This window comes from Danio rerio, chromosome 1, assembly GCF_052040795.2.
Source record: "Danio rerio strain M-AB ecotype USA chromosome 1, GRCz13ab, whole genome shotgun sequence".
Classification (NCBI taxonomy): Eukaryota; Metazoa; Chordata; class Actinopteri; order Cypriniformes; family Danionidae; genus Danio; species Danio rerio.
Window position 1 is genome coordinate 58,684,843 of NC_141021.1, and position 27,901 is coordinate 58,712,743.

The window sequence follows — 27,901 nt, forward strand, 5'->3', positions numbered from 1 at the left end:
GAGACAGGTTAATGTCCACTGTTGTTTGCATATTCATTATGTTAATCTAGTTTTAGATTAAAGACACATATTCATTTAGACGAAAGGAGTTTGGGGCCCCAGATCTAGAGTAAAACATAATAAAAATCATGAGAAACTGAATATTTTAGTTGACAAATTTGTTTTATTGGTAAAACTATTAGCACATTTAAAAAATATACATTAATATACATTGAACACTCCTAATTTTATACAATATGACAAAAGTTACAGTATAAAATGAGAATTAAAGACAGAAACATTTACAAAGTTGATTCTGTAAAATTATTAAGGTCAGAGGTGAACGTTATTTCTCACAAATCGCCTTTCGCTTTTGTGAGCATGGCAGATCGTTCCAGTTGCTCAGGGCGGAAAATCCACGAGAAGCCATTATTTCTACACAGTCTTCATTTCCATGTTTATCATTTGGCTCACCCTCACTCCAGAACCTAAAATAACACACTTCAGATTTTCAGTCTAATCCAAATGTTCTCATTCACAGACAACAAAACACACAGACTCTTTCATTCAAGTGAGAATCGTCAGTTTATTCTCACAAAAAAAAAAATTGCTGGTCAACCGCTGGAATCCTCCTCATACCATGGACAGACTAACCTGGACTGTGTATTTGTTGGACATTCTCTCGATGGAGCGCTCAACTTCCTGTAAAACTGTCAGTATATGGCATTTAGCTATTATTGTTGTGTCATGTTTTTTAAAGCAACCCAAGCTCATTCTGAAAACGTAGCCCCGCGGATGTTTCTGGAGAGCGCGATTTACGTGGCTGGAGGTACGTATGGCCGCATTTCGGTTTTTCAAGCGAACGCTACAGGGCGGTGTGACACCGCTCCTCTTTGCGCTTCACCAGCTGGGCTGACGGCTCACCTCCTCCGTGTGGAGGGCTTTCTCGCCGCAACCAGTTTATCCGGTTAGCTCGTCGTGTTACTTTGGCGAAGTGGAGGCCCGGAGGAGGAGCCGGCAGGGTTTGAGAAACGGGTTTGAGTCCGGGGGAAGAGCGGTTCCAGAAATCAGGTAAGACAAAAAACAGAATCCAGAAAAATTCGTAACGGAGCAAGAATACAGTGAAATCCGAAAACGCAGTCAAAATCAGACAAGGGCTTTTCTTTTTCTGCACTGCTTTCGTAAATCATCGCTTGGGTTTAGGGAAGAAGGAGGAGGAGGGTAGCCGGGTTGGCCAATTAGTCGGCCGCCCAGTCAATGGTTCAGTCATTCAGTCAGTTGGTCAGTCGGACAGACAGTCGCTCGACAGCGGCTTTTTACGCGAGAACAGTGCGCTCACGAGAGGCGTTCGAGACACGGATTCGCGAAAATAAATACTGCACAGATACGTATCTCCCAGGACGTATTTCGCTGTCTCCAGAAATGTCCGCAGGGCTACATTTCCAAAATGGGCCTGGGTTGTTTTAAAGTCTTTGTAGAATTTCTTTGTAAAATTATTTGCTTGATTGATTTATTTATTTATTTAAAATGTTTTTTTTATTCGTCTTTTGAAGTCTATCAGGGGTGGGATGGACAGACGTGGGTTTGAAATTTGCACTTGTTTTTTATTGTTTTTTTGTTTTTATATTGTTTCCTGAACAACTCAATAAACTGTTGTTAACAACAACAAAAAAGAGAGAGAATCATCAGTTTATGATCCACTGCAACTCAATTCACCGCATCACAACAGCAATTTTTAAGAAGTTTTACAGAAGTGAAAATGCAGAAAAATAAAAGAGAGAAGTATTTCAAAGAATGTATTTAGTTCCAATTTTTAGTTCCTAAAATTGTGACTGTTGTGTGTTTTCTGAAAGTCCCAAGGGTCTCATTTATATATTGACAAAAGGCTTAATATATCCAGTTATGTCTTACCCTTGATTCAGAGGTGAATTATCCACCCATGTCAAATTTCCCTCGCTCTCTATGTCAGACAAACCGATCCACACTCTCTCATTGGCTAATGATGATACAAGTTTCTGTGTGTGAATAAGAGCAGAATAAGTGCGATTCCTCACAATAATTAGCAAACACTCAATAAACAAACTCACCTGTTTTTTTTCACTTCTAATAATGACCAGATCAGCTCCACGATCCCTGCAGAACTGCCTGCTCTTAGACCAGCTCTTCGCCTCATTAGAGAAAAACAATCGATCCAGACCACACAGTTGAGTTTCTGAAAGAAAGACAGACTTTTTTTTATTTGTTTATTAAAGTTTTAAAGATATAACAAAGTATTTTTACAGAGAAATTTCAACAAATATTATTCCCACCCGTACCCTCTACACAAGTTGAAATTATATTTATCCAACAGAGAAAAGAAAAAAAAATACTAATGATAATAACAAAAAATAAATAAATAAATTAAATTAAATTAAGTAAACAAAATGAATAAATTATAAAAAAGGAATAAAATAAGAAAATAATAATAATAAAAAATTATAAAAAATAAATAATAAAATAAAATAAAATAGAAAAATAAAACATCCGTACAGAATTTTTATACTTTGTAGAAAGACAGACTTTTTAAATATATACATATACTATCAAGAAAATCAAAAATAAAGATTGGACCTGACCGTTTTTAGAAGCCTCCATCAGTTCATCATTCAGTGACGTGACTCTGTTTTCTAACTCCAGTTTCTTCTGATTCAGAGAGTTGACGTTGTTCTGTAACTGGTTTTTCTGAGCACTAAGATCATTGACTCTGGTCTCCAGCTGGTGTTTGTCAGTCTTCAGATCAGTGTTGTTGTGCTGTAAGCTGCTGATGGTGTGATTGAGCTCTTCAACTGTGTTCTTGTAAGTCTTGAACAGGTCTCTCTCTGCTGTGATGCTGATGTGCTGCAGTGTGATGAAGAGCAGCAGTAGAGCACAGACGAACCCCAGGATTACCAACAACACGAGCAACACACATCTGTGTCTTCCTGACAAACACACACAACACACAGATATCAGTTTCATATAAAAGACTTTTGGTAATCATTGAGACAGACAAACATAAAAATTACATATTTTTCTTAATAAGGTATGATTTTTATAACATTTATGTAAATTATGTAACATTATCAACTCCATTTCTGCTTTTTACTTACTGAGCTTCTCAAGTTTTCCTTCGCCTCTGCAGTGACTTTGTGTTTGAGGTCCAGACACTTCAGAATCATACTCATCACTTTCGTAAATGGCCTCTAATTCCATTATGTGTTCTTGCGTCTTGCAGGACGTCTTGAATCAGATGAAACGAATGAGATGTGGTCTCCAGAAAGAGGACAGCTTTTAATAATTCATTCATTAGTCATGCCAAAACTTCACAGGAAATTATTGCATTTGCCAGTGGTGTTTAAGAGAAATAGACTTCCAGATTGAAACTTCCCTGATGATAAAAATATCCTCATGTGAAGAAGTACAAAACCAACTTCGAAAACCAACAAGAAGAATCTCCACATTTGTGATCTCTGACTAAAACAATTAATTCATTATGCTACTATATAGGTCTGTATAATAAGCAGGGCTCGACTTTAACTTTTTTGATCACCAGCCACTGTGGCTAGTAGTTTTCCAACATTACTAGCCACTTTGCATTTTTACTAGCCATAATTTTGTTGTTGGGAAAATATATTTATTATGCATAAATATGACTCTGATATGCTAAAGTACTTAGATTTTGTGTTATGTGCTCATGCCGCCTCATTCATTTAACTTTTTGTGTGTCGCGTAGGAGCTTGCTCATAGCGTTAGCATGTCATGAATGAGAGTGTATGCATGTTTATGTCAACTGTCATTAAGTGTCATGACAGAAATGAGTGCACTTGATGGCGCTTTAAATTCTTCTCCCTCTCTGTTTCCTTCAGTCAGCTAAAGCTGCTCTCTACTGCGTCCTGCTGGCTGGAGGAAAACTCTCATAGACATCCATCATGTGCAACAAATCAAAACTTTATTGTGATGATGATGATAATAAGCAGTTAAAACTCCAAAGCATCTTACATACTCAATATCTGAATACAACAATAGTAGAAAACTGAAAAATATATCAGGTTGTAAGAGAAAGGATTTTGGGTTATTACAGCAGAGAATATATTCAATTCAATTCAATATAATGAATTAATGATAGCTCAGTATATATATCTGATAAACCTGATGAGGCATATTACAGAAAAAAATAGAAATGAAAGAATGAAAGCATGTGAAATTAAAGTTGCAAACTGTTTTAATGGGTCACCAATCTTGTCCACATGTCACTCTTACTTTCAGAATGATTAGAGAAAAATACATTGGCAGTAAAACCACAACCAGACGGGATGAATCTATTTCTCACAGATCCCTTTTCTATACTCTGTGCATAACAGATCATTCCAGTTGTTCAGGACAGGCTGTGTAGGCATCAGTTCAATACAGTCTTCATTTCCACCTTGATTATTCGGCTCACCATTCAGCCAAAACCTGAAAGACATATATCAGATTTATGTATCAGTCAAACCACAGTGTAAAAACAACATCAGCAACAGCACAACCATGTTTAATGAGGATTCAGTGAGTGATGAAACAAAGTTTTGCTAAGTTATTCACAGACCACTCATCAAAAGGCTCGTTGTGGGGAAATTTGTATTTTGAAATCTACACTTCACTGATAAAGGTCCAGAATGTGTCCCAAACATGAGCTCATTTGTCCTATTTTGACTGCTATGCTATCATAAATGATGAAAATAATCCATCAAAAAATACTTTAAGATCAAACGGATCCTCTGTCGGCTGTTGCTTCGGTGGGACTATAATCTGATGTAAGAGAAGTCTTCTGTCACTACTGTATTGTTTTTAAACAGAGAAAACATTTTACAGGTAACCTTTATTCTAAATCTTGGACCTTATTTCTGAAATAACAACGACCAATAAAAAGGTGTGAAGCACCAGAAGTGGACCATGTTGAATTAATTTGAATATATTTTGGCTATTGTTTATATCCAGAAAATTTCTAATGTTTTTTTTTTTACCGAAGAGGCTAGAAAAAAATCTGAATAATTAATTATTATTGTATTATTATTGTTATTATTATGTTTTAATTATTATTTTTTAGTGAAATGGTTAAATAGTGACTGAGGACAGTTTGTTTCTGTCTAATAAATGACAGTAGGCTACAGTTTTTTTTAACTTTAAAACTTTAACAGATTGCTGTTTTTTAATGATATATGATGCAATAAATTTGTATTTTAAAAATTAGTCTTGTTTTAATTTTTGTTATTGCAATTTTTAAGAAAAACTTTTAGTACATCAAGAAAGTGTGGTTATGATGACATTTGACTAGCTAATCCAGCAAAAAAAAAAAAAGAAGTCACTAAAATGCAGTATTTCAATCTCATAGTTAAATAGAAGCTGAGGCGTATAACTGCAAAAAAGGTTTACTTTTTCAGAACCACCACTTTCACCAGGCTGGCTATGGGCCTGAATAAAGTCATCGTGGGCCAGTTTGCATTGGCAATAGAGCAAGGTACAGTAGGGCCCCTAAATTGTTTTGCTTTTGGCCTCCAATTGTACAGGGGCGTCCCTGCACTCAATGCATCATTTCGGTATGATGCAATAAAGTACTCCATGCATGTGAATGGGCTTGACAAGCCACCAGTGGGACACACTCCTCCTGTTTCAATACACCAGGCACTTTAATAGAAATACATGCTTTATATGTTTGTTTCTATGTTTGTGTATGTAACTGCTACTTTCATTTATAGCACTTCATTTACACATTGACATTTAATATCTTCAAAAACATTATAAACAGCAGCTACGCTAATTGTTTTCTTTGCTCTCTATTTCCACCTAGGGATGCACATGACAAGGCCTCTAGAGATTGTGCAGCACCATTGATAAGATCAAGGACCTGTAAAGAGATGAAGCCAGCCTTCAAGGACAATACATACATTTAATAACACATTTACACAGGGGCGGAATTAACCAGCAAGCAAGGCTTGAATTTGTCGTAAATTCGACGTCTTATCAATTAGAAATTATCAGACCAGAGGTTTTGAATATCAGAAAATAGACTTTATTCTCCATAATAAAGCCGAGAAAGAGCAGAGCAGACCCCAGAGCATTCTGAAGTCTCTCCTGGACACCTTCCTAAAGTCTCTCCTGCACCTTCTCCTTTATTTATGTTTTTGACACACCCCTATGTGTCTCTTTTTAACTTTTGACCATTTTTGAATAGGTTTTCTAGTCTAAGGGGTCCTGCTATTCTTGGCTCTCAGCCCACTAGCTCATGTCAACAGAGATGTTACAGGTCTATGTCAGCAAAGTATATAGATGCAACTTATGCAAAGGAACTAAGTGTTTACATACATTGTTATGATAGGATAATAACTTGATAATATGTTACTCATTCTAACTTCTGACACATATAGCTTCATAGAAGTATTTAACATATATAATCAGTGCTTTACATATTCAGTTATTCTACACAATCAGTCATTCAGCCTTCTCCTAGTGTTGCTCCTGTGCAGGCATACTCATCTTACACAGACATATCACTGCATTTTTAACACACGCTGGCATGTTTGCTGCAAACACTACATACATTTTGAGAAGAGAAAATTAACTGCTTTACACTTAGAAAATACTTCATACAGAGAGAATAGAAATCTTCTTCAAATTCAGCTAATCAGTTTTGGCTAAAGCAAACTATTATTTTTCACAAGTCTAACTTCCAGCTGTGCGAGAAAACACACACTCTGAAATAAGTGAAGTCATCTTTCACTACTATATGGTTGTTAAATAGAGAAAAAAAATTACAAGTAACGTTTATTCTAAGACTTGAACCTCATTGTTGATAGAATAAAACACCAATTAAAAGGTGTGAAGCCAATATTAAAGTTAATTTTCAATACTAATTAGGCTATTGTTATCCATGAATTTTTAAACTGACTTTTTTTACAAGAGAGGCTAGAAAAATCTTAACACATCATTAATTTTTATACGCAGTGAAGCTTTATCCACCAGTGGACACCTTCATTGGACCAACTGAGTGGACTTTACAATTCGGCAATCAGTCGATTACAGACAAGATTCACAAATTCAGATTCAACTATATAATCCAGATTTGAGGCATCCCTAATATATAAATATATAAATCTCAGATTGGATTTGACTGAAAAAGGAAATCATAGGGTGAGTAAATCATGACCTATTTTTCATTTCTGGTTAAACTAACCCTTAAGGCTTGAAGTCAAAAGTTCTAGTAAACATAATGACTACAATAGTAAATAATTGCAGTTTCTGTCTTTTAAGACTTACGCTTGATTGAGTGCTGAATTATCCACCCACTTCATGGAGCCCTCAGTGATGATATCATTCAGACCAATCCACGTTCTGTCCTTGACTAATGAAGATATGAACCTCTGTGTTTGAATAAAAAGAGGAAAATGTGGGATTCCTCATTCAGTAACAAACTCTTAAACAAACAAAAACAATCTCACCTGCTTCACTTCACTTTTAATAATAACCAGATCAGCTCCACGATCCCTGCAGTACTGCCTGCTGTCAGACCAGCTCATCGGCTCAGTGAAAAACAAAACTAAACACACATATTTTCATACACTTTTAAAAATTGTAGGAAAATGACAAATTAAACTACTATAATCAGATTAGCACTGACCTTGTTTAGAATAAGTCTTGGTCAGTTCATCACTCAATGATCTGATTTTGATTTCTAACTCCAGATTCTTCTGATTCAGAGAGTCGAAGTTGTTCTGTAACTGGTTTTTCGCAGCATTGAGATTATTGACTTTGGTCTCCAGCTGCAGTTTTTCCTGATTCAGAGAGTTGGAGTTGTTCTGTAACTGGATGTTCTGAGCATTGAGATTATTGACTTTGGTTTCCAGCTGCAATTTCGTCTGATTCAGAGAGTTGGAGTTGTTCTGTAACTGGTTAATCTGAGCATTCAGAACATTGACTTTAGTCTCCAGCTGCAGTCTTGTCTGATTCAAGGAGTTGGAGTTGTTCTGTAACTGGTTGTTCTGAGCATTGAGAACATTGACTTTGGTCTCCAACTGCAGTTTCGTCTGATTCAGAGAGTTAGAGATGTTCTGTAACTGGTTGTTCTGAGCATTGAGATCATTGACTCTGGCATCCAGCTCCTGATTCTTTTGATTCAGAGAGTTGGAGTTGTTCTGTAACTGGATGTTCTGAGCATTGAGATTGCTGACTTTGGTCTCCAGCTGCAGTTTCGTCTGATTCAGAGAGTTGGAGTTGTTCTGTAACTGGTTGATCTGAGCATTCAGAACATTGACTCTAGTCTCCAGCTGCAGTCTTGTCTGATTCAGAGAGTTGGAGTTGTTCTGTAACTGGTTGTTCTGAGCATTGAGCTCATTGACTCTGGTCTCCAGCTCCTGATTCTTCTGATTCAGAAAGTTGAAGTTGTTTGTTAACTGGTTGTTTTGAGCATTGAGATCACTGACTCTGGTCTCCAGCTCCAGATTTTTCTGATTCAGAGAGTTGGAGTTGTTTTTTAGCTGGTTGTTCTCAGCATTGAGATCATTGACTCTGGTCTCCAGCTGCAGTTTTGTCTGATTCAAAAAGTTAAAGTCGTTCTGTAACTGGTCGTTCTGACTATTGAGATCATTGACTCTGGGTCGCATCTGCAGTTTCGTCTGATTCAGTGAGTTGGAGTTGTTCTGCAGCTGGTTTTTCTCAGCATTGAAATTACTCACTTTGGTCTCCAGACTCAGGGAGTTTCTCTCTGCTGTGATGCTGATGTGCTGCAGTATGATGAAGAGCAGCAGAAGAGCACAAATGAACCCCAGGATAATCAACACCAACAACATACATCTGCCGCCTCCTGACAAACAGGAAGAAACACATGAATATCAGTCAAGCACAATTCAATCAAATGTGAAATTAATTACATACAAAGTCTATGCAAATGAGGCAATAGTGGCAAAATACAGTCACATGGCGTGAATGACAAGTTATGCGTGATGCTTTTGCAGCAATTATGCGGATGTTGGCTCAATTTTGTCTTCCAAGCAAGTCCAAATACTGAACCTGAGTGTAAATTTCTGTCAGATGAAAAAATCCTGCAGGTACACTAGAGTGAGTGATGCGGTGCTCTGCCGTTGGTGTGAACATCTACAGCAGGGGTGCTCAAACCCTGTCCTGGAGGGCCGGTGTCCTGCATATTTTAGTTCCAACCCCAATTAAACACACCTGAACCAGCTAATCAAGCTCTTTTTAGGTAAACAAAAACTTCCAGGCAGGTGTGTTGAAGGACGTTGGAGCTAAACTATGCCGGACACCGACCGGCCCTCCGCATAGGCGAGCAAACCCAATTCTTGGAGGGCCTTTGCAAAGTTTTGCTCCCACCCTAATCAAACACAGCTGATCCAACTAATTAAAATTCTTTTGATGACTTCTTAAGATGACTAATCACACACTAAAGCAAAATTCATGCATGAAATCAGTTCAATTTGGTTTGTTTAGTATTGTGGAATGTTGAGATCTCAGGACCATGTGGTCATTTTGATTGGATCCACCTGTGGACAGCGTATGATGAGACTCTGAAAGAGGTATGTGGGATAGAGACGCGAGCTCTGAGGTGGTGGGTTGTGGGTTACATTGGCTGTTTCTCAGGGGCAATATGCCCTCCGGAGGTAAAGATAGACAGTCAGACAGGGCTTTATATGTGGGATAGTTGAGTTAGGGGGGATAATTAATGCTTAGTTGATCACTACCTGGGCAGTGGTGGTGCAGTTGGTAGCGCTGACTCTTCAAAGCAAGAAGGTCGTTGGTTCGAGCCTAGGCTGGGTCAGCAAACTTGATTGAGGCCTGTGCATATATATTAAACCATATATATTAAATTTGACAATGGGTAATTTTCTAATTTATTCCGGTGGCAGGATTGCCACACAGCAAGGAGGTCGCTGGTTCGTGCCCCGGCTAGGTCAGTTGACATTTCTGTGTGGAGTTTGCATGTTCTCCCCATGTTGCCGTGGGTTTCCTCCATGTGCTCCGGTTTCCCCCACATATCTAACAACATGTGGTAAAGGTCAATTGGGTAAGCTAAATAGTCCACAGTGTATATGTTTGAATAAGAGTGTAAGGGTGTTTCCCAGTGATGGGTTTCAGCTGGAAGTAAAATGCTGGGTAAAACATGCTGGATAAGTTGGTGGTTTGTTCTGCTGTGGCGACCACTAATTATTAAAGGGACTAAGCCGTAGAGAAAGTCAATGAATGAATTATGAATACCTCAGACTAAACCTCATGACATACAGAGTCATTTGTAGGGGTGGGTTGTGGAATTTCTGTCCCGCTTTCTGTCCAAATTTTATGAATGGACTGAGTTACTTGGTCCCGCCTCTGGAAAGCAGATGAACGAAATTCTATAGTGAGCCCTGTGTGATTTACTCTGCATGATAACGCCGATGCCTTTCTTCTTGGCTTGGTCTCAAAGGTTGTGAGGTGGGAAGTCTTATAAAACCTTTATTTGTGTCTGTTGTATGTTGAGTGTGAAAGGTGATTAGTGAGGGTGGTGAGTGAGGGGGAGAACTGATTACAGGGGATGCCCCTTAATTTTGTGTGCAGTGTAGATTGAGGTGTTAGGTGTTATTCGAAACACTGATGTAGTAATGTGTTTAACTCACTGTGTGTAAAGGAATGGGCGTGATACAGTAAATGCGTGTGGCCCTTAATGTCTATATTTCTCGCTCTTGTACCCACATTTAAGTTGTCCCCTCTCTTAATTTAAAAGTAAATGAAGCATTTATTTATTTATTTTGTCTGTTACTTTGTGTGTTGTGTTTATTCTGTCAGACATAAATGTCAATTCAAGAGTTCACACTTAGCTGATAATCAATAAAGCGTATTTGGCATGCTGTCCCGGGAGAGAGCCCAGAGCTCGTAATATCCTCGAGCCCGGGGCTCCCTCCCGTTAGAAGGGCGAGAGGGGAATTCGAGGTCAGGTAGGTCTCGAGAACTCCCCTGCTTGTCGCCGTGAGTAGTGTAAACTCAGGTTGTATTAGGTGATAATTTGTTTTAGTCGATTGGCTATGGTTTATGTTTTTGGACGGTGGGAGGAAACCGGGGAACCCGGGGAAAACCCACGCGAACACGGGGAGATCATGCAAACTCCACACAGAAACACCAACCGGCCCGATGGGTTGGACTGGCGGTGTTCTTGCTGTGAGGCAACAGTGCTAGCCACTGGGCCACCGTGTCGCCCGATCAGAAAAAGTGGGAGGATGTAGGGGTAGAAAGGGGGGGAGCTTCAAGACGAAGATAACTGGAGTGAAAAACTCAGGTTATTTATAATGCTTCCCTAATCATCTAATAGGGCTGATTACGGAGCTAACAAGGAGCCAGCCGTGTTGATTATAAGCATGTGATCCTCTCGAAATTAGTTTATGAATAAACCACACTAAGGTTCATTACAGTGTCTTAGTCTTTCGCCATTATCACTTTGCAATAGTATGTCATTTGTTTAAAACCCTGAATACTCATTTCAAACACATTTTACTCTTTGTACTCTTTCATCCAAACAACGTAGCCATGCTTTAAAAATGTGTTTAAAGTGTGTTTTACCTGGGAGCATTTAACTGATTAATCCTAAAAGTGATTTCTTGATGCAAACAATACTTAAAAACAGGGCTTGACATTAATTACCCAAATGATGTTTAACAGAGCAAGGAAATTTTCACAGTATGTCTGATAATATTTTTTTTTCGGGAGAAAGTCTTATTTGTTTTATTTCGGCTAGAATAAAATCAGCTTAAAAATGTTTAAACACCATTTTAATGCCAATATTATTAGCCCCTTTAAGCAATTTTTCTTTTCTCGATAGTCTACAGAACAACCCATCCTTATACAATAACTTGCCTAATTACCCTAACCTGCCTAGTTACCCCAATTAACCTATAGTTAAGCCTTTAAATGTCACTTTAAGCTGTATAGAAGTGTCTTGAAGAATATCTAGTCTAATTTGATTTACTGTCATCATGGCAAAGATTAAATAAATCAGTGATTAGAGATGAGATATTAAAACTATCATGTTTCTCTCCGTTAAACAGAAATTGGGGAAAAAAAAATAAACAGGAGGCTAATCATTCAGGGGGGTTAATAATTCTGACTACAACTGCAACACAAAATCTAAATCAAGCCATTTTAGCATGCCAAAGTCAATTTACGCATATAAAATATCTTTTCCCAACGACAAAATTGTGGCTAGTCAAAATGGCGAGTAGCTAGTAATAAAACTACTGGCTACAGTGGCTGGTGATCAAAAAAAGTTAATTTCAACTGGTTGTGAGATGCAATGAGCTTCATACATTTGAAAATAATTATGATAAATTTACAATAAACGACAATTCTAGGGCTTTTTTAAATCATGGGACCCGTTTAGAATAATTGTTCGGGCATGTGAGTATGTCTACAGAGTGCAGAGTGAATTTATTTAAGCATATTGTAAACGTATCTGTGGATTAAGTTCACAATTGTAGTTTGTTGATGTACATGTGTAATTTACACATGGGTTATTTCTAAATGTAAATGATAAAATATACACTAGTTTGGGGTCGTTTTTGTCATGTTCTTTTTTGTAAATAATTCTGTTCATCAAGGCACATTTATGAAATGTTAAATTGTTAATTAATAAAACTTATGTGAATAATTAATTCTTATTTATTAAATATTTGTATTACTTATTGTATGCAGTTTCAAATTAAATTTAGTTAAGCCAATATTGCTTTTATTACTATTACTGTTAATGATAATAATAATAACAATAATAATAATAATAATAATTCAATAAAAATTATTATTAGAGTGATTTCTGAAGGATCATGTGACTCTGAAGACGAGTAACTAAGCCTAAAATTAATTTTTAAAATCACTTGAACAAAGGATTAAATTAGATCATAAACTATTTTTGAGTAGTTATTTTATAGTGCAATAACATTTTACAATTTTACAATTTTTACTGTATTTTTGATTCAATTAATGCAGCCTTGGTAAGTAGGAGAAGCTTATTTTTAACATTAATACTGACCCCAAACTTTTGACTGGAAGTGTATGTTATTTACATATTTGACACTAACTTTTTTAGCTGTTATTTGCTTAATGTATTTGACAATTTTTTATTTTGTAAGTGTGGGAATAATATTTATTGAAATATTTCTGTAAAACTGCTATCCTGCTATTTCTGTAAGTTAATAAACAGAATAAAAAAAAGAAAGTGAATGTCTAGCCCTGCTCAAGTATACAAGGAACAGGTAACCTAACACAACACGGAGACCTCAATTCTTGGCACACAACAAACACTCCAGGTGTCATAACTGTAAATGCAACTGAAAATGCCCCAGTGCAGTGATGGCAACACAGGTATCATAAAGTTGAGATGGTTTTATTTAATCTCACTACTTTGAAATTGCCTTAAACTAAAAAAATAAATAAATAATAATAATTACAAGTATAAAACACCTGTAAATTTAATAATTCATTCTACATAATCATGAAGATTAAATTGAGTTGAGTACTAATATAGATTTTATTTGTATTCTTGCATAAACAAAATTATTTAAATAGAGAATTTATGTACTTTTGTTTCCCCTGTAACATTTACTTTATCACAAAATCCCATAATCAGCGCATGCTTGAAAGTAAATAGAAAATTTGTTAATACACTTATACAATCAGACATTCAACCATGCCTGGAGTTGTTTATAAAATCTGATTTTAAAGAAAGGTTTTTGTTCTTACTGCTTTGTGGAGCTTTTCTTTCATCCTGACTTTGATTCGGTATTTGAAGTCCAAGTGCGTCCTTGCTGCTGTGCATATAATTGTCATAAATGGCTGCTATCTCCATTTTGTTTGCTGTGTCCGACAGTCTTTGCAGATTTGCTATGTTCAAAATGTGAATTGTTTTTAAATAGTCCAAATATAAAGAAGGGGTGGCTTAATTTCTCTGTCAAATGACGTACAATATCATAGAATGAAGGTGTGGTAAAGCTCCCAATAATGATTTAATGACTAATTTCATATAACATTTATTTTTTGACAATCAGCATGCATATTTGCAAAATTGTACTTATAGGTCAGTGTCAGAAAAAGAGCATCAAACTCTTGTTAGTTTACCCGAAAGTTAAGATTAGGCGATGGTTAGACCTGTTTAGCAAAGCCTAACTAAAAAACAAAGCCTTAAAGTTTGATTCAAGAGCATATTTAATGATGTTAGATGATTGACTCTTTTATAGGTCATACTTTAAATGTTTGCAATATGTTTGATAAAGTTATTTTTAATGCTTGATCTCTGCTCTGTAGACTTTTGAAGTAAAAAATACAGCTGCAGATTTAACCCTTGTGTGCTGTTGGGTATATTTTCATCCACTCTGGGCTGCTTTTGAGAGTTAATTTGACCTTTTTCTGTGTTTCAGCAAGTGGAATAATTTTTGATGGCAAATCTTTTTTGACACATATTTTGGAACATTTTCTTTAAAACTCAACAATACACTCTGGGCAAATTGACTACACTTTAATTATGTTGGGGGCTGTTTTTGCTTCATTGACTTCCATTATATTGACATGTGTTGATTGCAAAGCCATGGCAGAATATTCTCATGCAGTCTTGATTGTTGTTGGTTTTCGGTACTGGGAAGAGGTCACATTGGTCACACTTCTGGCTTTTAAATGGAGTGTAGTGGGGTGTTTGTGTATGAAGGACCTTTGTACACTTACCTTGATATGCCTGAGAAAATCTAAATAAGCCCCTCAGCTCTCAGAACACAGTAAACATACATTAGTAAGTGTATTTTTGCATGCACACTATAATCTGCTGTTTTATTCCCCTGAACTCCATATTAAACTCAGAAACTCTTTAACACAGACCTATCTAAAGGGTTAATGCTGCCAACTGATAATCAACAGTAAAAATGACCTATTTGACATCTTCCAAAGAGGGAAAACTGGCAAAAATCAAGATTGCATGATTATATGCTGTCAAAAAAAATTTGATTATAATGAAAGTCATTGAAGCAAAAACAGCCCCCAACATAACGAAAGGGTGGTGCATTTGATCAATACACAAGGATTAAGAAAAGTGACTTTAATTGACATTTTAGTAGTTTGAAACAATGTTTTGTATAAGAAATAACATAATATACAGTTGAAGTCAGAATTATTCACCCCCCTTTTAATTTTTGTTTTCTTTTTTTGAATATTTCCCAAATGATGTTTAACAGAGCAATTACATTTTTACAGTATGTCTGATAATATTTTTTATTCTGGAGAAGGTCTTATTTGTTTTAGTTCGGAGTTAAAGCAGTTTGTAATTTTTTAAACAGCCTTTTAAAAGGCAAAATTATTAACCCCTTTAAGCTATATTGTTTCCTAATAGTCTACAGAACAAACCATGGATATGCAATAACTTGCCTAATATTATTTAACATCTAATATTATTTACTGTCATCATGGGAAAGATAAAATAAATAAAATAAAATAAATAAATAAAAGTGATTATAAGTGAGTTATTAAAACGATTATGTTTAGAAATGTGTTGAAAAAAAATCTGCTCTCCGTTAAACAGAAATTGGGGGAAAAAATAAGTAGGGGGGGCTAATAATATATATATATATATATATATATATATATATATATATATATATATATATATATATATATATATATATATATATATATATATATATATATACATATATATATATATATATATATAGAGAGAGAGAGAGAGAGAGAGAATTAAGTTTGTAAAATAACACAATAAGACAATATATTTTTATATACTTTCAAACAACAAAAGACCAAAGGCCCCAATACAACTTAAAAGCATAAATAATGAAGGGAAAATCCTGAATCGCAAAAATAACGGTTAAATTACGGATATTATTTACAGTGCTGTTTTTCGGGACTTTGATATTTCCCCATTTTAAGAGGTAGTAAACTGAATATCTGAAAGAGCCGTTTGAGAGGCGTTTGATATTTTACCGTTAAATGAAAAGACGTTCCTCAAAGGGACTTTGATAAACAGCTTAAATAACAGCAGGTATTGATCTTATCCTGCAATGCAGAAGTCTGCTCTTTTCTGCGATTGTTTTAGGACTTCTGATTCATTTGCATATAGGGGAAATGACTAGGAATAACAAACAACAGTAAACGAATCGCTCCATAAACAAGTGTGGTTTTGACGATACTTAAAATTAAAAATTATTTAAGTACTAGTTTGCAACATCAAGCAGCACAACAAGTTGGTTTATTATGGCTAACCATCAATAGAAGTGAATGAGAGTGGATGAATGTGGCGTGATTTCCTTATTCTGGAAATGAAGAATAAGGTATATTGATGTCTACAATGCACTGGGAGTTGTGAAACAGTTTTTTTAAATTGTTTTATGTTCAATTCACTTAAATATGCAAAAACTAATAAGTTAACTTATTTCCTCAGTGTTGCCCCCAACATAAATCGATTGTATGTTTTTTTTTTACAGTGTACGGGATCCAACTTTGGCCAGTAAATACAGCAATATGTATTATGCACTGTAAAAAATGCTGAGTTCCACATTATTCCTTCATTCCCAAACCATCTCAAGAATAAGGTTGTTTCAGCTCATTTTACCTAAGTATTTTGAACAATTGAATTAATGTAACATTTTTTGAAAAATACTAAATTAGACTATTATTGTCGTAAATATATCACCACATCTGCTTTATTCATCAGTTGTAGAGGTGACATGATTTATGGTGACATTTCGAGACAATGTCAAACACATGGTTTTAATTGGCATGTGTCAGTGGAAAGTGCCATTTAAATTCTAGATAATTTGGCAGCCATGATGCTGTGGGTCACAAACTCCTTTATAACGTCAACTCAACATATGTACAAGTCTGTAAATACCAGTGCTATTGTATGTTGCCGAATCATGCTAGTGGATATAGAGGGTCCGAGTGAGAGCCTCACCCACCTCCCTACTGCTGAGGGTGAGCTGCTTCTGGAAAAAGAGATCCTACTCATTGATTTCTGGAGTGAAGTCAACCCATCCCCGCTGTTCCCATACAGCAAACTCTTTTCATGGTCTGGTTTTCCATAGACAGCATAGACAGAGTTATGGCTTGCTATTCCCAAACAACAGTAACTGTCATGAGTTGCATCCCTCTCAATCCTCCATCTCCGGTAAGGAGGTCCGTCACCACCCTTGGTTCCATCTTTCATCCTTGCCTCCAACCTCAAACTGCAGACTTCACCTTTGGCCTCCGACTCTGAGGCTCCATGTTTGCTCACTCCTCCCTTGTGTCCTCCGTGGATCTTCATCCCACCAGCTTTGCCAGGCCTTGATCAGTCGTTGCCCTTCCTTCACCTCTCAACTTTACTTCTCTGGCTGCACCTATCCCTCCGTCCTGCCATCTGCATTGAGTTCCTTCCCTCCAGCTCCACCGTGAGATTCCTGATCCACGTCTCCACCTAGGTCAAGTGAGCCGTCTGCTCCACTTTGGCCCTCCGGAACCTCAGCATTACTCTCACCCTGCGGCTCTCCATCTCCTCCTTGGGCTCTACCTCCCTCCCTCAGTTGGCCCCCTGGATTAGTCAGCCACTCCTCCTCCATGGTTCCTCCCTAACTTGAGTCCACCTGGAGCATCCTCCTGGATGCGTGCTGGGGTCATACTGAATAGCTCCTGCTCCAGCTTTCTTCCTGGTTCCTTTCTCCGTTTACTCCTCCCTGGCTACTGCCCTTCCCTGCTGTTCTCCAGTTTCCCCTAATGGCTCCTACCTCCAGTGACTCCTCCCTGGCTGCCCCCTCCTGCCCTCCCTTTTGTATATGTTGTTTTTTCAGTTTTCCATTCGTTCCATTATTTCCACCTGAGTTACATCCGTGTTTGTAATCAGTTATAACCCTGAGTTCAGTCCTTTGTACGGCTGTTCCTTCATGTGTTCCTGCATAAGTTTTTATAAATATAAGTTTTTGGATAATTCCTGTGACCCGTGCTTTTGTAAGGCAAACTGTGATAATCTGCTCGCCCTATGAACGCTCAATAAATTGTAAAATCTTTGTTTAAGTAGATTAATGGAATGAAAACAAAGAAGATCTGCTATTTTAAGCCTTTTATGAACAGCTACGTTTGCAAATCACACAACACTTTGTCTAGAAAGAAGTAGTGATGTGACATTGTGCATTGAGGCTTCAAAGCATGTATATAAAAAAAAAGATAAATCTCGCAGTGAAGCAGTTTACCGGACTTTGATTAATTTTGCCATCATCACGTGATCAGTGACGTCCGAAGCTTCATTTTCGCCTATACCCACGTGACTGTTTCGAATTTTGATTCAAAGGTTTAAACACCCCCATGGGTTAGTAAAGTTTATAACAAGAGATTAGGCATCGATTACATATATTTCTACTTTTTCAAAGCACTGCACCGGTCCCACACACCAGTAATTAAACTAAAATACAATAGTAGTTTATAGTAAAAAGGTTTTGAACCATACTAAAGTGTATAAGCGTATTTTTTACAACTATCTTTAAAGAAAATCATTGCATATCGTAGTATTGTGTTTAACGGAGACCAGCTGGCGAGTGCAGCGCGAAAGCATCACTCACATAAACTTCTCCTTAGAGCATTCGCCTCCCATGCAGGAATTGCCAGTTTGATCCCCGCTTGAAACGGGACAAGTTGGAATATAATAAATGTAAATACTTTTGAATATCTTGGATTTTACTACAGTCATTCATTCATTCATTTTCTTGTCGGCTTTGTCCCTTTATTAATCCGGGGTCGCCACAGCAGAATGAACCGCCAACTTATCCAGCAAGTTTTTACGCAGCGGATGCCCTTCCAGCCGCAACCCATCTCTGGAAAACATCCACACACGTTCAAACACACACTCATACACTACGGACAATTTAGCCTACCCAAATCACCTGAATCGCATGTCCGAAAACCGGAGCACCCGGAGGAAACCCACGCAAAGGCAGGGAGAGCATGCAAACTCCACACAGAAACACCAACTGAGCCAAGGTTCGAACCAGCGACCTTCTTGCCTTGAGGCGACAGCACTACCTACTGCGCCACTGCCTCGCCCTACTACAGTCATCAGTGGTGAAATGTAACATACCTGTAATGTAATTGAGTAATTTGTTTATATTACTGTTGTTGTATTACTACATGATTGAGTTGGTCAGTTTGGAACATTTAACATTATTGCAACACAGTGCTTTCCCACACTTTAACCAGAAGAGGTTCTCATTGAGTTCTGATTTAGAAAGCTTCGAGTAACGAACCTTTTTCCGATACAATTGAGTCGAGCGCTTCACTGGTTCAGAAAGCTTCATTTCACCATCACTAGAAAGAAGGATATATTTGTGTTGTTTGCAAAGAAGAGTTTACATATACAATTTCACAAATAATGACAGAAACAAGTGCACATGATTTTGAGTTTCTCTTCCTCTCTGTTTCCTTCAGTCAGATGAAGCTGCTCTCTACTGCGTCCTGCTGGCTGGAGGAAAACTCTCATAGACATCCATCATGTGCAACAAATCAAAACTTTATTAGCAGTTAAACTCAAAAGCATCTTACATACTCAATATCTGAATAATGCAACAGAGTAGAAAACAAAAATAAATCAAGTTGTAAGAAAAAGGAGAATATAATGACAGTTCAGTATATATCTGATAAACCTGATGTGACATACTACAGAAAAAGATGAAACATAAATGATACAGTGAAAGCGGGTTATGTCAAATCAAAGTTACAAGGATAAACGGATGATCATTCTTGGTCACATGCCACTCTCACTTTTAGAATGATTATAGAAAAATACAATGACAGTAAAACCACAACCAGACGGGATGAATCTATTTCTCACAGATCCCTTTTATATTCTCTGAGCATGGCATATCATTCCAATTGTTCAGGGCAGGTTCTGTAGGTATTAGTTCAATACAGTCTTCAATTCCACGGTAATTGTTTGGCTCACCATTCAGCCAAAACCTGAATAACATATATCAGATTTACGTATCAGTCAAACCACAGTGTAAAAACAACATCAGCAACTCAACAGCACAAACATGTTTAATGATGATTCAGTGAGTGATGAAACCTCAAATGAAGAAGTTATTCACAGACCACTCATTAAAGGCTTCGGTGCTACAGATCTAGTACAGTGGTTCTTTACCTGGGGGTTGGAAAGTCATAGTAAAGAGGTTGTGGGAATTTATTATTATTTTTATTTAAAATGCGTGCCTAATACCACCAAAAATTAGGTGAAACTGCTGACTGGAACTCACATGGACTTAGTGATTAGTACAATAATCAGCTGACAAAATAGTAAAAAGTTGACACTAAAAAGTGTTTAATAGTTAATCAAAGCAAAATAAGGACAAAAGCAGCAAATATAACAGTAGTACTTGGAATATGGCTTCCCTTAGACCAGGGGTGCGAAAAGTTTTTCATACGAAGGACCAAAAACCAAACATCATTGAAAGCCGTGGGCCTAAAATAAATATATCAAACCATTTTACATTAAAGTTGCCATGGGTAAATTCCTAATTTATTTAATATAAAAATATATTAAATATATAAATAAATAAATAAAAAACATTACTTTATATCATATTAACCAATGCAGTTTAACTTTAAATGATAAGTTATCGCAATAAAAACAATCACATTTATGGCACAGTGGAGGTCAAAGCTGAATACACTAGTCAAGCAGAATCAGCCTTTCACTTGAGTTGCTCACCAAAGATAATCTGATTAATTCACACCATTTAATTGAAACATTATTAAAAACTATTATGTTATCTCTAATAACTGATTTATTTTATCTTCGCCATGATGACAGTAAATCAAATTTGACTAGATATTTTTCAGGAAACTTCTATACAGCTTAAAGTGACACGTAAAGGCTTAACTAGGTTAATTAGGGTAACTAGGCTGGTTAGGGTAATTAGGCAAGTTGTTGTATAATGATGGTTTGTTCTGTAGATTATAAAAAATATATAGCTTAAATGGGTGAATAATTTTGACCATAAAATGATTTTAAAAAAATTAAAAACTGCTTTTCTTCTAGTCGAAATAAAACAAATAAGACTTTCTCCAGAAGAAAAAAATATTATCAGACAAACTGTGAAAATTTTGTGATTTTTTAAAAATATTATATTACATTTTATAACTGTGCATGAAAAAAATTCTGATCTAGTATCTGCACAATGACTACAACAGCAAATAAATGCAGTTTCTGAGTGTTTATTCACTTACCCTTGATTCAGTGGTGAATTGTCCACCCACTTCATGGTGCCTTCAGTTTCAATGTCAGACAAACCAATCCATGTGTCCTCCTTAACAAATGAAGCAATGAACCTCTGTGTGTGAATAAAAGCAGAATAAGTGCGATATCTCTCAGTCAGTAACAAACAGTCAATAAATAAACTCACCTGCTTCTCTTCACTCTTAATAATGACCAGATCAGCTCCATGATCCCTGCAGAACTGCCTGCTCTCAGACCAGTTCTTCGCCTCAGTGAAAAACCAACCTAAACACATTTTCAGACAGTTTTTAAATATGGGATGCAAATGATAAAGTAAGTAATAGTATCAGATCAGCCCTGACCTTGTTTAGAATAAGCCTTCTGCAGTTCAGCACTCAAAGACACAACTTTGTTTTCTAACTCCAGTTTCTTCTGATTCAGAGAGCTGAAGTTGTTCTGTAACTGGTTTTTCTTAGCACTGAGATCATTGAATTTGGTCCCTAGCTGCTGTTTGTCAGTCTTCAGATCAGTGTTGTCGTGCTGTAAGCTGCTGATGGTGTGATTGAGCTCTTCAACTGTGTTCTTGTAAGTCTTGAACAGGTCTCTCTCTGCTGTGATGCTGATGTGCTGCAGTGTGATGAAGAGCAGCAGAAGAGCACAGATGAACCCCACAATCACTAACAACACACATCTGCGTCTTCCTGACAAATAGGAACAAAACACACAAGTGTTATTAACTATTTACTGCACATTTTTAAGATATGATCAAGCATATTCATTAGGCATATATTTGCAATCCTGGTCCACAAACCAGTAATATACATTAAATGGGATCTATTATAGCCCCTTTTACAAGATGTAAAGTGTGTGTGTGTGTGTGTGTGTGTTTCAGCTTCAGCTTCAGCTCAAAACACCACAGAAAATAATGTTCTCTCACTCTCTAAAACTGACCCTTTTAGACTTTGATTCTAATTGTGGCGTTTTAGTGACTGTTGCTTTAAATTAAAATGAGATTGTGCTCTTTTCATAAGAGGGCGGAGCTACAAAGGCCTGTGTGTCAGCACAGTGGCAGATTCAGGAACAAGACTAATGTTCTATGCTAATGAGGGAGGGATGGCCACTAGTGGGAGGGGCTTTCCCCCTCTGATGACACGTACAAAGAGAGAATGTTTCTGCAGACTGTTTTAATCAAGTCTGATTATTGAAAAATTCAATTAATAAATGTTTACCATTAGAGGCTGGTTATTCACAGAATGCTGCCACACAACTTTGCTTAAACACCTCATAAATGTGATTTTTGCATAATATCTTCCCCTTAAATTCAAGTTTATGTTTTGCGCTTTACAAAATAATTATCATTTCAAAGCAGCTTTAGAAAAAGTGCACGTTCTTACATTACAATCAAAATGAGAAAGAATTAAGGAGTTGTTTGGTAAGAGTATATGAAGGGTTTAGATGCAAAAACCTCTAAATGCCGTCTGAAATTTTCCTCTAAAATGAGCATTTTTAAGAGGCGCCTGTGTGTATGTTCAGTATGGTTAATGGTTCACTTTTATGGTAAAGAATAACTCCTTTTCCTGCTCTTTAAAGCTAAATATCTCAACATAAACAAAGGAGGCTGAAAAAAAATGTTCATTTTCGATGGAAATTTCAGACGGCACTTAGAGATTTTATCATCTGAACTCTTCATATATACTTAACCTGCAGTACAATTTATGTAGTGTACTTTTTCAAAAAGATAATGGCTCCGTCTGAAACCGCATACTTCAATACTATACAGTACGCTAAAATCAGTATGTGAGCCGATTAGTTTGTCCGAATTAATTTAATTATCAAAAAATCAGTATGCGAGAAGAAATCAGTATGCGAGAATTACCCGGATGACTTTCCCGGATGATAGTATGATGACCCGGATTCTGGAGTGTGCATCCCATGCATGCTGCGCTATCCCAAGATGCCTTTCAATGGAATTCATGAATGGGAGTGAAGCAACTGACGCAGGTAGGTCACATGACCATGACAAAATGGCGGATGTAGTTTGTCCGAATTCCATTCATACTGTATAGAACATACTTTTCTAACGGCCGAGTAGTATGTTTAAATTTAAATGCAGTACCTACTGAGTAGGCGGTTTCGGACGCAGCCAGTGTGTATGTGTATAATATATTTTAAAAGCGTAAAATATAAGTGTACATTTTTGGACATTGATAATTATACATCAGCTGACAGCTGGAAAAATACAATTGTGTTTGATGCATATTTTGTTATGCTAGGATAATATTTAGTGAAAACTATTTTAAAGTCTGGAGTTTAAGGGGTAAATCTTAAAGAATGTCTGTGTAAGAGGCTAAATTATCATATGCATTTGTTTATATGACAAAACATGCTTTTTGACTCAAGAAGGTCCATACTGACTACAAAGGCAGATACTGATAAGCAGGGACGGACTGGGACAAAAATTCAGCCCTGGCACCATAGCCACACCAGCCCACATTACCATACGTACTGTTTGTTTGACATTCTTGCCAGATTTTGATTATGTCCGCGTAACCTTTGATTGAGTCGGCAACTCTCGAAACTATCACCGATTGGGCCAAATGCTTAACATTTACTATTATTATTACTATTATTACCATCATCAACGTCATCATAATATTCACATGTTGCACAAGATAAAAGCTGCCTGCATGTAAAAACAGTACATATAAAAAATAATAATAAAATAAAAAATAAAAATAAAAAACTGACCGGCCCACATTTAAAAAAAATGGTCCGGCCCTTCTGGCATTTGCCAGAATTGCCAGATGGCCAGTCCGCCCCTGCTGATAAGATCAGGGCCTGTTGTGTGGACTTTGGGGGTTTTTATGGTGTGGTCACATGTTGATTGGTCAGTTTGAATGTCTTTAGTCACATGGTCAAGAAATATACAAAATAGTTGAAAACTCGAGCTCTGTCTCTTTTCTTGCCCTCTCTTTTCTTGGCCTGCTTCTCTCCTGCTCTGCTCCTCTCCTCCTCTGGAGTCTATCTTCTCTGACTCTACTGCAATCAGGCTAACTTCTGGGTCTGCTATCTTTGTCTCTCCCTCCCCCTGTGTCTCTCCTTCTACCTCTGGTAACTTTAATTTTGCATTTAAGCTGGGTACAATTCATATCATATGTTTTGCCATTTCATATTTTATCATTTTATACAGTATTTTGTTATTAATTCAGTTGTAACCACAGAGAATTATTGTCATTAAATCATTTCGTTTTCAAGTATTTGTGAATTACTTTTGATTTAACATCAACATTTAATTGTTCCATATTGCAATACAATACAATCACATAAAATCAACGCTCTCCCACATTTATAGCTATTAATACTGCCCTTATTTCTATTTTTGGTATGAGATTGCAGAAGAATGGTTTGACCAGAAATGTACAGTTTTTTACCATCATGCTGATCACTTTTTAGTCACTCGGCAGAACTACAGTTCGAACCGCTGTGGTTTAAAGACCGTTCTTACATCTGTACAGCGGGGAAAGTAAGTATTGAACACGTCACCATGCAGTTTTAGAGTCCCTAGAGAGATTATTAGGGAACCATGAACTTTCTATCTCAACACTACGCCACCAACCCAAAATCTGCTTCAATAACAGCTTTCGTAACAGCTCTTTTAGAAATATTATTCCCTGGAAAGAACAGGACACATTCAATAATTATTTTCCCCGTTGTATGTACTAATCTATCTTACTAATTAAAAACATGATTTCTGATGTATTCAGAGTAGGAAATTGACAAAAAATATCTTCATGCAACATTATCATTACATAAAATCTTTGTCAGAAAAGTAAAATCAATGGTTTTGACCCATACGGTGTATTTTTTGACTCTTGCCACCAATATAAAAGCACAACATAAGACTCCAGTGTCACATTTTATCCCTCATGAGAAACATATAGAAAGTAAATATGACTAAATATATTTAAAAGTCATCAAGTCCTATTCTGTCAATATATTACATTTGAAAACATAAACATTTCTGTATTATTTCTATAAAAACACTGTTAGCCACCCCATCGATGATTCAAGTTAAACTTACGTTGATTTCCGTCTTTTTCTTCATCTTCGCGGCGACTCTGTGTTCGAGCTACTGATGGCTGGTTAATATTACTGCGTTGAACATAAATAGTCCCTGATGACATTGTTTTCTACTACTTAGTCTTACTGTAAAGTTCAGTGTGTGTGCACAGATGAGCTTTTATTTTAATAACGTGTACCGTGTCTTTAAATAGTACCAGCCCTGCACAGGAAGTGGTTTCATTAACTCAGATGCCGAGAAATCTAGATTTCCTTTCCCACTTTAATATTCTCACGCTTTGGATGAAGACTTATTATACATTTAATCTCACATAGTCAAAGCAAAATAAGTCAGCCACACTTTAACAGGCTTAAATACTGTAGATGTTTATATTATTGTCAAATAACTGGAAAGAAAATAGACAGGTTGGTGACAGTAGGAAATACTGACTTAGATGATTTCCTGTTTATAGCTATTAAACAAGATGCCATCATATGCTCAGTATCTCCACACACTACTGTTAGTTTACTGTGAATCTATTTGTTGGGCACAATGCAGAGATTAGCTGTTGTACATTATAAAATAGTCATCCAATAGACTTTTAATAGTTCCATAGACTACTTAAATAGTCTCTTTGGCTCGGTACTGATAGTGGAATGGTTTGCCAGGCAACAGTCACAGGTGCATGTTTGTAGGTCATAGAAACACAGCTTGACTAATCAGAATCAAGGACCAGAACAATCTTAACACAGAACTATTGTAAAACAGGTTCAGTTCTGGTACTTGATTCTGATTGGCTGTCTGAAAGCATTATGCACCTGTGAACTCCTTATATCAGCATTACTGTGCCACTGTGTTTGTGTGTGGTTGTGGTTCTATGCATTAAAGTGGACCCATTATGCTCCCTTTTAACAGATGTAAAATAAGTCTCTGATGTCCCTAGAATGTGTGCGTAAAGTTTTTGTTAAAAATATCAGTAACACTTTATAATAACTACACACTATGAATCATTTACTAAGCATTAGCATCTAGTCAATTCATTATCCGTTAAGCATTAACTCTACATTAATAAGCGTTAGTAGGCGGTTTATAACTGCAGGTACAAATGCTCCATTCTTGACTTATATGCACCTATATAATGTGCTTAATAATTGTATTTTTTTACTTAGTTAATGATTTATTTTTCATTACTAAATTAAGAATCACATTATTTACAAACCAGTTGTATTTAAGAGTTTTTAGGATCACTAAGAATGAGTTAGTAAATGATTAATAAACTATTGAAATCAACATTTAAATGTCTTATTATTCAGGCATATACTAATAGTCAACTAATATGTTAATAAATGCTTTATTAACTCAACTTCATGCAGTTTTGTGAGCTAATCTAAAGTGAGGACTGTTTATGCTTTATTAATCCCTTATAAATGACAAATAAAGGCTCAGAATCAAATGAACAATAATCTTTGCAATCTTTTCTAAAAAGTGAAATTACTGTAAAGTTTAAACATTGCTGAAAACAGGAGTGTCAAAATACAACATAAAACTGGATAAAACAACAAAAATATAAATAATTAACAATATAATAAGATGCAATGTTTAAACTACAGTGATTTTATTTTAGATAAGGTTGAAAATTTTATTTTTTATTTGAAGTACAGTTTCCAGAATGAGCCTGGGTTGCACCTATGAGTCCACAAAGTGGTGCAAATGGATTTGCTATTTAAACAACATAGCGCAAAATGGGAAAATTATTATTGTTCTGGTTTAACAAATCACGCCAAACATGTCTTGCGCCTTATTGCGCTGGGTGTATGATAGGGCCCAGTATCTGAATAACAGCAAGGTACAAATCTTGTATGGTCTCCTTAACACTTTATATCACTGTCCCAGATTACCCAATTCACCCATATTGTACACTGTAAGAAAAAAAATCGTAAAAAAAGGTCAAATGACTGGCAGCTACGGCTGCCAAACAAAAACCATAAAATTACGGTAAAATGTCTTTGTTGAAATAAAGTGCAAAAAATAATAAATCTACAGATATTTTCATTAAAATGTTTACAGAAAAGCATTGTTATTTTACAGAGTTTTTCAAAGAAACACTGTTATTATACAGACTTCTCCTAGATTATTATGATCAAACATCATCAATAAAGTGACTGCACTAAAAGTTCAAGAGAAAACAATGTTATTTAAAAGAATTTTCCCTAAATCATTACGATTAAACACCTTTAATAACATGCCAAGACATGCTCATGATCGTAATTTAACAGTTTTATTTTGGATCAAAAAATTTTGGAAAAAACAACAAACGAGATACGACTGATTAAAATTCTCACAACTTTAAAATTACAGTTGTCACATTTTATTGAATAGCATTTATGTAAAACATGTAGAGGTTTAAGTTATATGGAATGATTCAGTTACAGATCTTATATGAAATGGAACTGTAACATGAAGGGGACACTGACAAATGAGTGCAGATCCAAAGGCAAGCAACAGTCAACACAGGGGCAAACAGATGTAACATTTTGCAGGAAATCCAGAGTCATGGTCAAATAACAGGCAAATGGTCAGTCCCGGCAGCAAACAACGTAAAC

The 27,901-nt window shown here is 36.3% G+C and overlaps 3 protein-coding genes across 8 annotated transcripts; all 3 read right to left on the bottom strand.

Annotated features, from left to right (window-relative positions):
• Positions 1-146: 146 nt before the first annotated feature.
• LOC147847055 (uncharacterized) lies at positions 147-3,964 on the bottom strand. The gene is made up of 5 exons (XM_087238243.1): positions 3,108-3,964; positions 2,595-2,939; positions 2,067-2,191; positions 1,891-1,994; positions 147-467 (listed from the first exon to the last, which is right to left on the bottom strand). Exons 1-5 carry the CDS (start codon positions 3,208-3,210, stop codon positions 326-328), a joined length of 819 nt encoding a protein of 272 aa, XP_087094369.1. The 5' UTR covers positions 3,211-3,964; the 3' UTR covers positions 147-325.
• On the bottom strand, positions 3,926-17,301 carry LOC147847056 (uncharacterized). 5 transcript variants are annotated; one of them, XM_087238061.1, is made up of 6 exons: positions 16,959-17,301; positions 9,726-9,819; positions 7,652-8,833; positions 7,473-7,570; positions 7,291-7,394; positions 3,926-4,452 (listed from the first exon to the last, which is right to left on the bottom strand). In XM_087238061.1, exons 3-6 carry the CDS (start codon positions 8,817-8,819, stop codon positions 4,317-4,319), a joined length of 1,506 nt encoding a protein of 501 aa, XP_087094187.1. In that variant the 5' UTR covers positions 8,820-8,833; positions 9,726-9,819; positions 16,959-17,301; the 3' UTR covers positions 3,926-4,316. The 5 variants fall into 5 exon arrangements, with proteins under 5 accessions (XP_087094187.1, XP_087094186.1, XP_087094184.1 ...); XM_087238060.1 differs by lacking the exon at positions 16,959-17,301 and adding an exon at positions 10,433-10,480 and having other exon boundaries at positions 9,726-10,307; XM_087238058.1 differs by lacking the exon at positions 9,726-9,819.
• Positions 17,302-19,518: 2,217 nt separating this feature from the next.
• On the bottom strand, positions 19,519-25,650 carry LOC147847057 (uncharacterized). 2 transcript variants are annotated; one of them, XM_087238279.1, is made up of 5 exons: positions 25,320-25,650; positions 21,601-21,939; positions 21,426-21,523; positions 21,250-21,353; positions 19,519-19,980 (listed from the first exon to the last, which is right to left on the bottom strand). In XM_087238279.1, exons 1-5 carry the CDS (start codon positions 25,420-25,422, stop codon positions 19,845-19,847), a joined length of 780 nt encoding a protein of 259 aa, XP_087094405.1. In that variant the 5' UTR covers positions 25,423-25,650; the 3' UTR covers positions 19,519-19,844. The 2 variants fall into 2 exon arrangements, with proteins under 2 accessions (XP_087094405.1, XP_087094406.1); XM_087238280.1 differs by lacking the exon at positions 25,320-25,650 and adding an exon at positions 23,115-23,183.
• Between the last annotated feature and the right edge of the window lie 2,251 nt (positions 25,651-27,901).